The sequence below is a fragment of the Clarias gariepinus genome, chromosome 24 (genome assembly GCF_024256425.1).
Source record: "Clarias gariepinus isolate MV-2021 ecotype Netherlands chromosome 24, CGAR_prim_01v2, whole genome shotgun sequence".
Taxonomy (NCBI): domain Eukaryota; kingdom Metazoa; phylum Chordata; class Actinopteri; order Siluriformes; family Clariidae; genus Clarias; species Clarias gariepinus.
The window spans coordinates 9,467,347-9,480,592 of NC_071123.1; the positions used below are offsets into that span (position 1 = coordinate 9,467,347).

At 38.3% G+C, this 13,246-nt stretch overlaps 1 protein-coding gene across 1 annotated transcript in view; it reads left to right on the plus strand.

Moving 5' to 3' along the window:
* The window catches only part of spns2 (SPNS lysolipid transporter 2, sphingosine-1-phosphate), a 66,622-nt gene that overhangs the window by 36,345 nt on the left and 17,031 nt on the right, over window positions 1-13,246 (plus strand). The window contains exons 3-5 of the mRNA XM_053485287.1: window positions 1,319-1,455; window positions 6,718-6,869; window positions 11,810-11,876. Coding sequence (XP_053341262.1) covers window positions 1,319-1,455; window positions 6,718-6,869; window positions 11,810-11,876 — 356 coding nt within the window. The remainder of the gene's footprint in view (window positions 1-1,318; window positions 1,456-6,717; window positions 6,870-11,809; window positions 11,877-13,246) is intronic.

Sequence of the window (13,246 nt, forward strand, 5' to 3'; positions counted from 1 at the left end):
CGTCCCTAAGAGCTACTGCTTGTAATAATAAAGTCTATGATGCTCATACTGAACATTCTTTCAACACAATACTGTGTGACCCCATTGTTTACAGTTGTAAAAAAGGAATGATTCATTACGATACTATGCATGTGAGTCTTCATACCATTTTAGGGATGTTTGCATTGCCATCGTGGCCTCCGATTTGCTCATTAGGGATCAACGTCTACATCCGGATTTCTGAAAAGCTGCTTTGTGCAGTTGCCTAGTGTAAAAATGCTATACAATTAAAACTGAATCGGACCTCTGTGAAACACACACCCATTTCTAACTATATCGTTACAGAGGCCATGTCGAAACAGTGGTGCTTTAATTTAAATCCCACTGTTAAGACTGTAATACCTTCAAATAAATGTATCTCCGCCCTCTTCACAGTCCATTCGTGAGTTCATTTTCTTCTTTCTCTCTTTTAACCAGCTTTACTCTACTTGTTTTTATCAAGTCAGCATCTAGTATTGACCTGGTTTCTAATAGTCCCATAACCCATAGAGAAACTACGGAGTTTCATTTCCGTGTCTGAGATCCCTCTTTCTATAAGAAAAAAGAGAAAATGAAAGGTCAGCCATGAAGGTTCACTGTACGCCCATGACTCCTGTAGCAGCTGCCTGTAGAGAACAGTTATTCAAGTTAAAGTATATTGTGTATCGTAAGCATCACTGGTATAACATATATCTGATTTGGGCAGGTACAATGCCTGAATAAAAAATGTAAGCCACAACTTGCCTGGAAAACTATTCCTTAAAACTATGTTAAAAAAAAATGCAAAAATGTGAAAGGCAAAATATGAAGAAATGTGGGGTGGCTCAAGACTTTTGCACAGTACTGTACATTTTTATGCTGAAAGGTAAAATATTTAATAAAAGAACATTTCAGTTAACATATCATGGGCCATCTGAATTAAATTCTAGACCTTCTGACAATTTTGATTATAGGTATCTATCTTGGAATAGCTGTTGCTTGGACACAGTATACAAAGCAGCAGGGGCTTGTGGGAGGGGAGTGGGTTGGAAAGTTGAATCAAGCCTTGAATTGTCCTCCCACATTGGATTAGTGTAGCACGTTTGATAAATAGTGGAGGATCTGCAAACATTCAAACCTTACATATCATTTTTTTTTTTCTTTTTCATTTTCATTTTCCATCGCTACATGATTTGGACAAGGTGACCTACAAGGCACATTCATCTATTCATGATTTGGGGGAGGGGGAAACATGCTATTATTTGAAGCAACTAAACATTTCTTATATGTAATGTGAAATTTCTCATTTTCTCTCTTGCAGTTTTCATCTGCAGTTTCATGGTGGCAGCACCCATCTTCGGTTACCTTGGCGACCGATTTAACAGGAAGGTCATTCTAAGCTGCGGCATTTTTTTCTGGTCGGCTGTGACACTACTAAGCTCCTTCATCTCCCAAGAGGTAAGATGTCTTCTTTGTATGATCGTGGAAATCATGACTGCCTTCGTATAAGTATAAACTTATATCAAAAGTTTTAACAGCACCAGGTGACTTCGAGCTGCACATCAGTGCCTGAACTTAGGATAAACGTGGCCCCTGTAGCGCAGCTAAAACACACATTATTATGTTGTAAAATTGAAAAGTACAAACCACAATATATAGCACTCATGTCAAAGATTAAAGCTAAGCCAATGCCGATACACTAATACACTATCATTTAACAATTAAGTTATTTTAAGCCATTCTTTTTTTTAATTACCCAAACATATTTGTTCATACTGTATAGAATAATACATTACTCAATGTTTAATACTAGAGAAAATACTAACATTGTTTAGGAACATCTGTATATTTATCCTGTCTAATTTAAAATCTTCCATGTCCTTAGGCCATCTCTCATCTCTCGTTCCTAGAGGCACTTTATGCTATCACTTTGTAATAATCGTTGCTTGAAGCACTTAATTAAACATTACCTAAACATTCTGTTATTTCATCATCAGCTTTATTTACAGTAACATGAGCCAGTATCAGTTGTTTAGAAATGATCAGTGTGTAAAAGTCTAAGCAAAGTCTATAGCCCTCTATCTAGTCTATAGACTGGTAAATTATAAATGTAAAGATAAATAATTTACAGAAATCGCTTGTGTTTGGCCTCAACACTGCTATAGAAGCTAAGATGCTTCATTTTTTTAAAATCTAGAGTCATTGAACTATAGTATTTTTTTCATATGGTAATCAGTTCTGATACTTTTTTCCCTCCAAGTTCCTTGATTTGGTCCACTGAAATACTAAGTTGCATCTGGACCATGGTCTGTCACTGCAGTGTTTAATTCCCCTCTACTCCACATGTTTAATCTATATCTCAGCTGGCAGCCACTTAATGTGATCAGATCTGCCACCTGGGTGGATTATATCAAGCTTTTAGTTCAAGTTTAATTACGCTCCATTAAACCCTTTCCATACGAATACGCTAAGGAAACACAGACGAGCAACCCAAGCAGATGAAAAGGATATATTTTGATTCAGTATCACAGTTTGGGTGGTATTTTTATTTTATTTACCATCAGCCAATTTCAGATAGGAATGGGGATTCAGTATCAAGACACGTTAACATGCTTTGTGAGTGGTTTGTGTGGCCCGGTCTCTAGTGAGGGCATGAGACATGAGAGTCATTCAGTGTAATTACCATTTAGGAGAAAGGCAACCAAATGACAGGAATGTGAAGCGTAGCCCAGAGCGAGTGAATATTTGTGCTGACTTTTTTTTTTCATTTGTAATCCGGGTTTAGGGCAGGCATGCTCCCTAGAGCAAATGCTAAGAGGCAGTTATTTCCCTCAATCCATCTTGACACTAACCGGAGTGATTCTGCGTAACTTATGCCAACACCCCCCAGTGTGTATATATACCATAAACTGTACAATCTATGATTTAGTAGTAGAACCAAAATATTTCAATTAATGCTTTACTTTAATACACTTATTGTAATAATTTATTATTTATAAAATCGTAAATAATTTGGAGTGATGTGCATGGCCGACAATTTACATCATCATGTTGGTTCATAACAAAGTAATATATATTCAGTATAATTTATGATTGTAGGGGTATTTCCTGATCATGTATATAAGAAGTCTTTAGTGTCAGTGCTTTGTAACACTGAACAGGACTTTCAGGACATTTTAGAGTTTCTAAAAGAATGGCCTTTTTGTGTGAATGGAAAAAATGGAGGAAAAAATAACCATTTATAGCTGCTATTGGGTAAATGATATTTAACCGCATTTTACCTCTATGGACTTGAACTCGCAGTTCACACACACACAAGTTCACCTGATTCCATGCAATCACACATTCACAAACACAGCATAAAATAACTTCCACACAACGCTTAAAGTATGTTTGTAGTATAATTTGTGTGCTCAGATTATGTGCCATATTATGGTTTAGTGCGTTTTGCACCTTTGGTTTATTCAAGTTCTGTTGGACATAAATTGCATCCTCAGTTCTGATGTGACAGAACTTGTATTAACCAATCAGTCGAAACCCACACAGAAATGAAGTGGAGGTCATTTGATTCTTAAACGACATTAAATGGGCTTGGAACAGGAACAAGGAAACAGAAGTAAATTCAAAACTGTAAATATTACAGAATATTAAAGCTTAGCAACAAGTGACAGAAACAATACACAGAAAGTATCCTACACAACATGATTGTGGTTTGGGAATCTATGTATACTCCGTGTGGATCTATGTGAAATCAGTAGTCAAATGAGAGCTGGAATCCTAAGCAGCCATGTCTGTAGGCCACACCGTGTTCTGGGAGGTGTAGGCATGGCAGAAATAAGTAATTTCGCAGACGTTTTACAACATTAAATGTATCTGGAGATGGTTAAGAGTGCAGTGTGTCATATGTTAATAAATGAAACAATGTATTTAAAAGAAAAACAATTGCCGTAACACGTCCAGACATGCCGCAGACTCATTAATAAAGAACACTCAACTTCAACACGTCACACCGCCTCGCTGTTTATTCCTCACTTATGCAATAAAATCACAATGACTTGAGAACATGAAACACTTCTTGCTTATAATACATAAAACAAAGCAAACCAAAACAAAACCTGCCTTCATTTATTTCCCCTAATGTTATACAACATATTTATAATATCATATCCTTTTAGTGCGAACATCTCTTCTCTATAACGCAGCTGTTTATTACCTTACACTAACCTCCTGCTGATGAGCTCATCTCCACAACTCCAACAAACTTGCAGCTCATACCCGTGGAGACGAGCTCAGCCCAGTCAGTAAAACCACACAATCTCATAAATCAAGATGAGATTCTTTTGGATTAATCAAAACAAGCGATTTTTGGTTGATTACGCTGCAATTAGACAGCTCCTTCCGTTCCTTCTTTTTTTTCTAAACCACATTATCATAATCTTGCTTTTTAACAAAAGACGAGAGCGGCTGGTGAGTTGCAGATTTGAGCGTATTCGTGCAGAACATGTTTCGAAACTCATGTTTATGTAAGTGATTTTTTTAAAGGCATAAGAATGCAACTCAGCCTTTTACACTTCTTTGATAAAGAAAGAAAACAGAACTGTGCCTTGTTCCTCAAAAGCAAAAATATATACTTGATCTGAATGACTCATGACCTCTGTTAAAAATAAATAAAGTGAGTTTTAGATGATCTTGTAGTGGGGATGTGTGTGTGTGTGTGTGTGTGTATTTATGGATAGGTGGATACAAGTCCATAGAAAATGCTAATCTCAAGTCGTTATTTATCTGCTTTCATGGTGAAACACATTTCAAGAATTTTCATGCTATTCGCCTACTTAATTTCAGTTTTCTAATATCACAATATCCTTCTTTTCCTGCCACTGATATGGAAAAGCCACTTTAATGGCAATATAATGCACTATGTGCAATTGTCTATGTGTATTTTATTGCTAATGCATATTTTGTACATAATTTTGACCATAGTAATTATTTATTACTATTTAAAAACATCAATTCAATTCAAAAAATCATATATTTTTATCATTTAAAATCATTAACTCAATTTTTAAATATGATCACGTCTATGCACCCTCCACTAATGTGTGTTGCTGGTTAATATTTGTATCACCCCCACATTACCAATTCCTCCCCTCCTTCTCTCCTCTCTTTCACTCCTCCATCCCTTACTCTCTGCAATGCAGCTTTCCAGCTTTCTGCTCCTACAGATACACACACACACGCACACTCCAGCACAGCAGCTGCTATAATAACCCAGATCAGTATAGGAGGACATAAATGAGTGTATAAAAAAGGATTGGCCAGCTTTACTCTCAGTTGCTTTTTCTCTTTCCTGTCACATACGCTGTAGTAATTCCCTATACCTGCTGGGAATTACATAACACACAACAATAAAATAGAATAGTAACCCCACCCTTTTTTCCCTGCACTGGTCTATTAAAGGCTGTCGGATGGACCGAGGGATGAACAGAAGCGAGAATCTGGTAATAGGATAAAGCCTGGGACATGGGTGAGGGGACAATGTTAGACATCCGTTTTTTTCAAGGAGAAAGAAAACCGTCAATAATAGAGTAACACATTACCACATGGACACCATTACTTAAAATTGAAAAGTGATTGACTGTTTCAAGGTCCAGCAGTGCTCAAGGCTAGGATTAGAAATTACCGTGCTAAACATTTTGAAAGGTTCACTGGCGATCAAGCCAGACTTGATCTTAATTTCTTGAGAAATTAAAGGCGATTTCATTAATCAAAGGGGTTGCTTTCTACTTTGAGAACCAGCAGCCGTCTAAAGGTAGCTGCATGAACCAACACGAGAGACGTACTGTAACACATGCAAGAGTGCAGGGCTTGGGCTTGATTGTAGGAAAATCATACAGAGAAATCCCACGTTTGCAACATTTGTTCCCTGGAGCACCGATAGACTTGTCTGGGCGTCCTACATTTGGTGTAATTTGTATCAGATCCGTGTGTGTGTGTTGGGAAAGAGGGAACAGAGATGAAGAACAAGAACAAAGAGAAATACTACCAGAATGTGCATGTACTGTATGAACTGTGTATCTACAGAGTGTGGAAAAGGTGAAGAGAAAAAAAGCAAAGAGATGAGCTGAGGGTGTAAATAACCTATGTGTCTTTTTCCTGTTATGAAGAAATAAGCTAAAGCCTGGTATATGTTTAGCATGTATGCAATATTCAGTCCCATAATTGAACCACCCATACACAGTTAAACTCAAAAAGACTTTCCACATGAACATCTATAACCGCACCCCACCTAGTCTTTCCAAGCAAGGAGGGTTGTTTTTCACTTCCTTCCCTTTTCTCTAATCATTAAACCGACAGGCCTGGGTCAGAGTCCACTATGCAGATGTCCTTCTTCTCTAAGACCATTGGAAGTATTGACTGTTGTAAAAAAAAAAAAACACTTTTCCATACAGGCAGTTTTAAGCAAGATGATGTCAAAGGTCACTGTCCTTTAGTTCTGTCTTTTGGGGAAATCCACACCCTTCTGTGCTGTTCAGTGAAAGTAAGCAGATTTATGAACGGATACTGCCGAGCAAGCAGATCAGCTATGCAGCAGAGAGAATTAAAGTTTGTTTTGGAAGAGACTGAGATCAAATGTTCAGAAATAATGTATAAAGGTGCATAGTTAATGCTGACTGGTAATATAGTCTTTTTTTTAACACATTGCTTGTTTTGTTCTTGCAGTACTATTGGCTGTTCGTGCTATCCAGAGGCCTGGTGGGCATCGGAGAGTCCAGCTACTCCTCCATCTCCCCAACCATCATCGGAGACCTGTTTACCAACAACAAGAGGACCGTGATGCTCTCTGTCTTCTACCTGGCCATCCCACTAGGAAGGTAATCCTCGTCCGCTTCATCTTATGTAATTTTCCTGATTCGCTCAGTCGGAAAACAAGAGGGTCTGACAGGCTTTTGTATTGATACAAAGCACAACAGCCCATCTGTGTCACCACTTGCAGTTTACAACAGCGTTTATTCAAGAACTGGAGATAAGGCAGAGTCTGTACCGTGCATCACTGACTGTTACATGCTAATTTGTTGAGCGTAAAAAAAAAACCCAGCCTATCATAGCTGCGGGAAATGCAAGCAAGGCGGCACGACGCACGCAGGGTAATGAACCGAAATGAGAAATCTTATATTACTCAAGGCTGTGACTAGATCAGCAATATTCAAGAAGATAAAACAAACCACAAAAAACGGGAAACTGTTTTTATCCGTCAGATTACGCTGACTCAACACCACTTTAGAGATTCTCCTTTCATTCGTACAGGAGTTTCCTAAAAAAATTTAAAAAGATTATACAATCCAGAGAAAACGGTTAACTATTTTTAGCCGCCAGATTATTTTGACTCGGCTTGGCCTTTGACCATACTTTTGGCATTCTTTTTTCATTGTTTGGAGAGGTTTGTTTCATGCCAGTCCATTCTGAAAGCAGCCAGCGCGGTCAGATTCAGGCTTAGACAGCAACATTTATCGGCACAGCTATCTCAGCTCGGTAAAGGTCAAAGGCACATAATTGAGCCCAGTGGCACACGGCACCTTTTCGTTAGGTCGCTGCCATGAACAACAAGACACAAAGATAGGCAGGACCTATAAATAGAGACTTGCATGGATGACTCAATCAGGTAAATAAACCTAAAGCACTCGATTTAACACTCTAACCGGAATGAGTCTAAAATGAGTAGGCGGGCATTGACAAGATTATTTTTATTTGCTGCGAAAACCTCTTAATATTATTTACTGCGCTTCATGAGGTTGGATTATTATGTAAATCCATAGGGCACACTGAGACAAGGCTTGCATTAATAAGCAGACACACATGAATTAGCCAACACTAAATTTTACAATACACCCTGGATAAAATTTTGTATCAAATGTATTTCCTGTATCCCTGTGGGCTTCCTCCGGGTTCCCAGGTTTTCTTCCACCCATAAAAAACATGCTTCACCATATCAAGAATGTCACACAGCTACGAATAGAACATTTACAGTAGACATGCCATATGGAAAATTTCAGAACATAGCTGTACTTCTCAACCATGACTAACCCCCCTGTAGTGTGCACCATCTGGAGCGTTTCATAATAACAATAAAAAAAAGTTTAAACACAGTTAACATTCCTCCATTCAAGTATCAGGCACCAGCAGTGTTTGCAGCATGGCTCCTAATAGAATTGATAAGCAATGAAAAAAAGGTCAGAAGTTGTGGAACGGCTACCACAAAAGGCATGTGGAGGTCTTGGAGGTTCAGACCTAACAAAGAATTCATCTGTAGAAACAATAAGAAACCGACAATCGGAAATATGAACCTATGCTGCCTCGCTTCCTGCCCGACGCACTGATTGTTTATCTGCAGCCTGGTTATTATGACCGTTTCCAGGAAGTGAAGGCTTGAGCTCAGGCTTGAGCTCGAGCCCAGGCAAGGAAATGGAGTCTCCTCTTGGAAAGGAAAACCTTGCTCTTAACAGTAAATCTTTGAGAAGGTTGCCCTGTTTTTCAAACGGTTGTGCCAGAGTCGGCTGATTAATTTTTTTACACGGTGAGGTTTACCTGCATTGTCGGCATGTGATGGGAAAACAGGAAGCATGCAGGAGATGAAATGTTCTGACCCGAACAGGACAAGAAATAAAAATCGGCTTAGGTTATAAACTTAGATTATGAAGTACTCACCCTGTTGATCCTAAACTCTCGGCCTAAAGCATGTTAATTAGCAGTATTGGGGGACGTTACTTTTTAAAGTAACTAATTACATTACAAAATTACTGTCTTTAAAAAGTAATCAGTTACATTACAGTGTTACTTTCTGATAATTGTAACTAAAGTAATTTTCCATTTCAGAAAATGAAAACTCCTTTGTGATTCCTCATGCACGTTGTTTTAGTCAAGACCTTTATAATTATTCCACCATCAGTCAGCGAAGTTTGGCCCATAATCAGTTAACTACTTATACCCCTATCTCACCTACACTAAACCGTTTTTTTTAATATAACTAAATAACTGAGTACTTAAATGGCGGATCAAACGCATTAGATTACTTGTTACATCAAAAAGTAATCCAAGTACTCTAACCTGTTACTTTGTAATGCGTTACACCCAACACTGTTATTCAGTAACTACAGCAACTTATTGAATTACTACAATTAAACTAACAGAAAATTGCTACAATTGTAATGTATAACAGATTTTATAACAGATGGCCGTGAAAGCCATCAAACGAATCCCGTTTTTGCATCTTTGTAAACTGAATTATCTTTGTTTTCCATTTTGGCTTTACACAGTTCGTCTGCATATGATATCTAGATTCCTTTTATCCTCCAAGAGCAATGTTATCTGGTGTCTGGTGAATCAGCAAGGTGAGAAATGTGCTGGAACAACTTCAGCTGATCTCACATGACCTTTCAGCCAGCAGACAAATTCATTATGTGGAATGCAATGACTCTCAATTCTTTTTTTATTTATTTTTTTATTTGTTTAAATATGATACCAAAGCCACTCCTTATATCTATTTGGCTCCTGCATGCAATCATTTGTTATAATATATTTCAATGTTATGATACTGCATGACATCATAGGAACATTTGTTTTGATCTTACCAAAGATATCTCCATAGTATTAAATCATACTTGACTTCATGGCTTAACTTTAGTGTTAATCATAAATCTTAAAGGTTAGGAAAACACTTAAAAAAAAATCTTATAAGAGTTAATTTCCTGCACCTACATCTGAGGGCACTGGGGAGGTAGATGAGAGTCAGGAGGAATAAGAATTAGAGAGTGAGTCACCTTGAGTGGATAGATAGACTGAGGTGAGCACCAGAGGTTTGAATAAACATCTAGGAGAGGGTGAGATCAGGAGTCCAGATGGTCACACTTTGGAAATGTTTGACAAGTACTGTACAAAATGAGATCTTTATAAAAATGAAAAAACAAGGTATAAAGAAATGTTTTGGCTTCTAAAAGCATCAAACGAATCCATTTAATCATTCAGACATAAAAGTTACAATTATAATCATGTTATTTCAAAATTTTAGCTTCCTCAGTAGTCGCGACATAATAGAGCAATCACGAGCATTTTAAAGAGTAAACAGGACACATAGTTTGGTCTGTCTGGACACCCATGACTCACAGATTCTTCAGATATCAGGAGACGTAGTTCCATCTTGAGTGAGGAAATTACACTTTTGCTCACAAACAATTTAAGGCTTGTGACTCTAATTATAACTCTAGTACACAAACAATGTTATCAAAAACGCAGGGGATGGTGCTGACAGAAGCAAGATGGCAAATATTTGTGGGTGTTCAAGTCAAACCAGGACTTGTAAAACTAATTGACAGTTTTACTCGCTGAATTGTGCAAACGTTTTAAAGAAGATCGTTCGTGAAGAGGCGTCTTGGAGCCCACTGCGGTCACTCCCATGAACATCGATCGCCTGATCATTCGAAAATCGACAGATCGCTAATTCGCAGAAGTCACAGACTTGTCTGTGGGAACTGCACACACATCATTAACAAACACCACTCGTACATTACAGGAAGTCGGCATGACGTTATTACCACATCCCCTGGATAGTCCTGACCTTACTCCAAGTCATTTACACATGTTTGGGCCATTAAGGGAGTTAGCATTTCAGACGTGCAGTAGGTCTGATCATGGCTCCGGCGAACTGAAATAAGATTCTACATTGATGTTATCTGTTTTAGGATTAAGTGCATTAGTGTAGCAGTGAATTATATAAAGAAATAAAAATTCCCACTTTGACTTGGACGCATCTTGTTCTTGTACCACCAATGCATTTTTTGGGGGGAATTAATCCTTACCAAAAGCTTATTATGAGTGCCATCCTTGTAGATTAAAAACTAGACAAAGCTGAGTCTGCTTATATTTTAAGAAAAGTACATTAGAAAATACAGCAGCAACCAACAAAGTAGCACCAGGATCAATATTAAATGTGCTATATGTCAGAGGTTTCCTATTAAACCCATTGTAAGTTTATAGATCACCAGAATGTTATATGGATTTTTTTTTTCTTTTTGTGGTGTGTGTAATGCTTTCTATAGCACAGAACACAAGCTGTACACTTACAGTGCAGTATTTGACAGTAGGTTTTGAGACGAATGTTAAAAACGAGAACACTTTCTCTCCCTGTCTCTCTCTCTCTCTCTGTCTCTGTTTCTAATGTACAACGGTAGAGACTCTCACGACGCTGGAGGTAATCGCCAATGCAGAGCCATTACTTGCGGCATTAGTATGCCTAACGTCTGACCTGAGAATAGTCTGTTCTCCCAGCGCATGAATATTTCACCTAATGTGACTCTGCTCTATCTGGGGATAGCGATAGAACAGAGGAGAGAACTGAATGACAACAATGACAAGGCATGAAGGGGAGAAAAGGACTCAGACACATATTTTTGAATTTTCCAATTCAAATGGATTTTCATTTTCCTCTCCTGTGCTGTTTTTATTATGCCCTGATTTTGAACTTTTGACTTAATTGAATTGTGTTTTAAATAAAGACGCATAGAACATACAAACTCTTATTGTCATATAACTTACATCCCTTAGAATTATAGTTATTCCCTGCTAGTTATTTATTACAAAGCATATTAATCAGTGACTCCAGTGAAAGTCTGGTCATGCCAACAAGGGGTTAAACCAGGTCATTTTATCATCGTATTGGACTTCTCCGTTTCGTTGATGATTACTGACAAAGACTGATTCAAGAGGTTTAATTAATATACAGTACAATCTGTGTACATAACCCTATTTCCCTTTTTTCTAGTGGTCTTGGCTACATCCTGGGATCCAGTGCTAAAGATCTGGCGCAGGACTGGCACTGGGCTCTAAGGGTAAGTAAGAACTATCCCAACTATCCTTCTTTAAACTAGAATTATCTTTTTAGTGTATATAAGTAAATATAAAATGAAAGTAATATAAAGGATATAAATACGTAACATGCTGAAAAGAGCATAGCAGGTAGATGAATCCCTCAATACCTCTTCAGACTTTGCAGCCCTACAGTATAAACAGCACTGACAGCCAAGCAAATGAAGGCACTTTAGTTTAATATTAGTGCCATGTCCCCAAGGTACCTCACACACCAAACATATCACATCTCCCCCTAATGCCGTGCCCAGGTCCGAGCACTCCCTTCCACCGAATATAGCCTTTCACTATTCTCTGATTGAGCTGGGGGAACATACAAAGACAGGTTTGTTTCAGTTTTTTTTTCCAATACCCTAGATATATCACAGCACTCTCATTGGAAAACAACACCCTGAATACCTTCTGTGTAATGCTGGACTTATTCAGGTGCTTAAGTGGACATTGAATGTTCCTTCTGTGAGGACGGAGAGGACTATAGGGTGTGCTCAGGCAAGCGGTGAAATGAGGGGAAAGATAAACCTCAGAACAGAACTTTGTAAAGAAAAGAGGCCCCCATGGAAATGCCTCAGATTCTTCCTTCACTTGAAACTAAGAGGGTCTACGCCTTTTTTTCCTTTTTTTTTGTGTCATAACATTCCATAAACTTTAACAGGTAAAGTTTACAGGTGTACCCAATTGTAGCTGCTTACGAAGCTTGGAAGTAACCGTGGTGTGTGTGTGTGTGTGTGTGCATGTGTGTGGCCATGCTTTTAAAGACATGTCAGAACTCCACACAGAATTAAGAAGCGCCATTAGAGGTCATCAACCCGACAGAAGAGGCCTCTTTTGGATTATATGACAGTTATATTGGTCTCTCACTAATGTCGTTCGGCTGCTTGTTTTTCGAAAGAGGGTTAGTCCAAACAGGAGCAGACAGTTGCATTGTTCAAGAGCGACCATGTGCCAAAACGTCTGCTGAAATTCAAAAAAGGGGATGGAAAAGGTTTAAGAGGTGGGTGGTGAATCATTAAGCAGTGCTTGAAAGACGTAGAAAAATAACACGGGCTCCCAAAGTGCCTTATCCGGCTTTGGAGGAGAAAAACATTGTGATGTTTTACACATGTTTTGCAGGCATCCTCTATACTAAGTGGTCTTCCTTTCTTAGTGGGGAATAACTCCAGGCAGAGAAACACAAAGGAATATAGGAAGACAAAGTTTATACTGTTTGATATTCATTCCGCTTTGGTCCAGGCTGGGAACGTGGGATCTGCACCCTGACCTTCCTCTCTCTTTTAGGTTTTTGTTTTTACTTTCTAATGAGTCCGAATATGTTTTTCATGATTCAGAAGTCAGA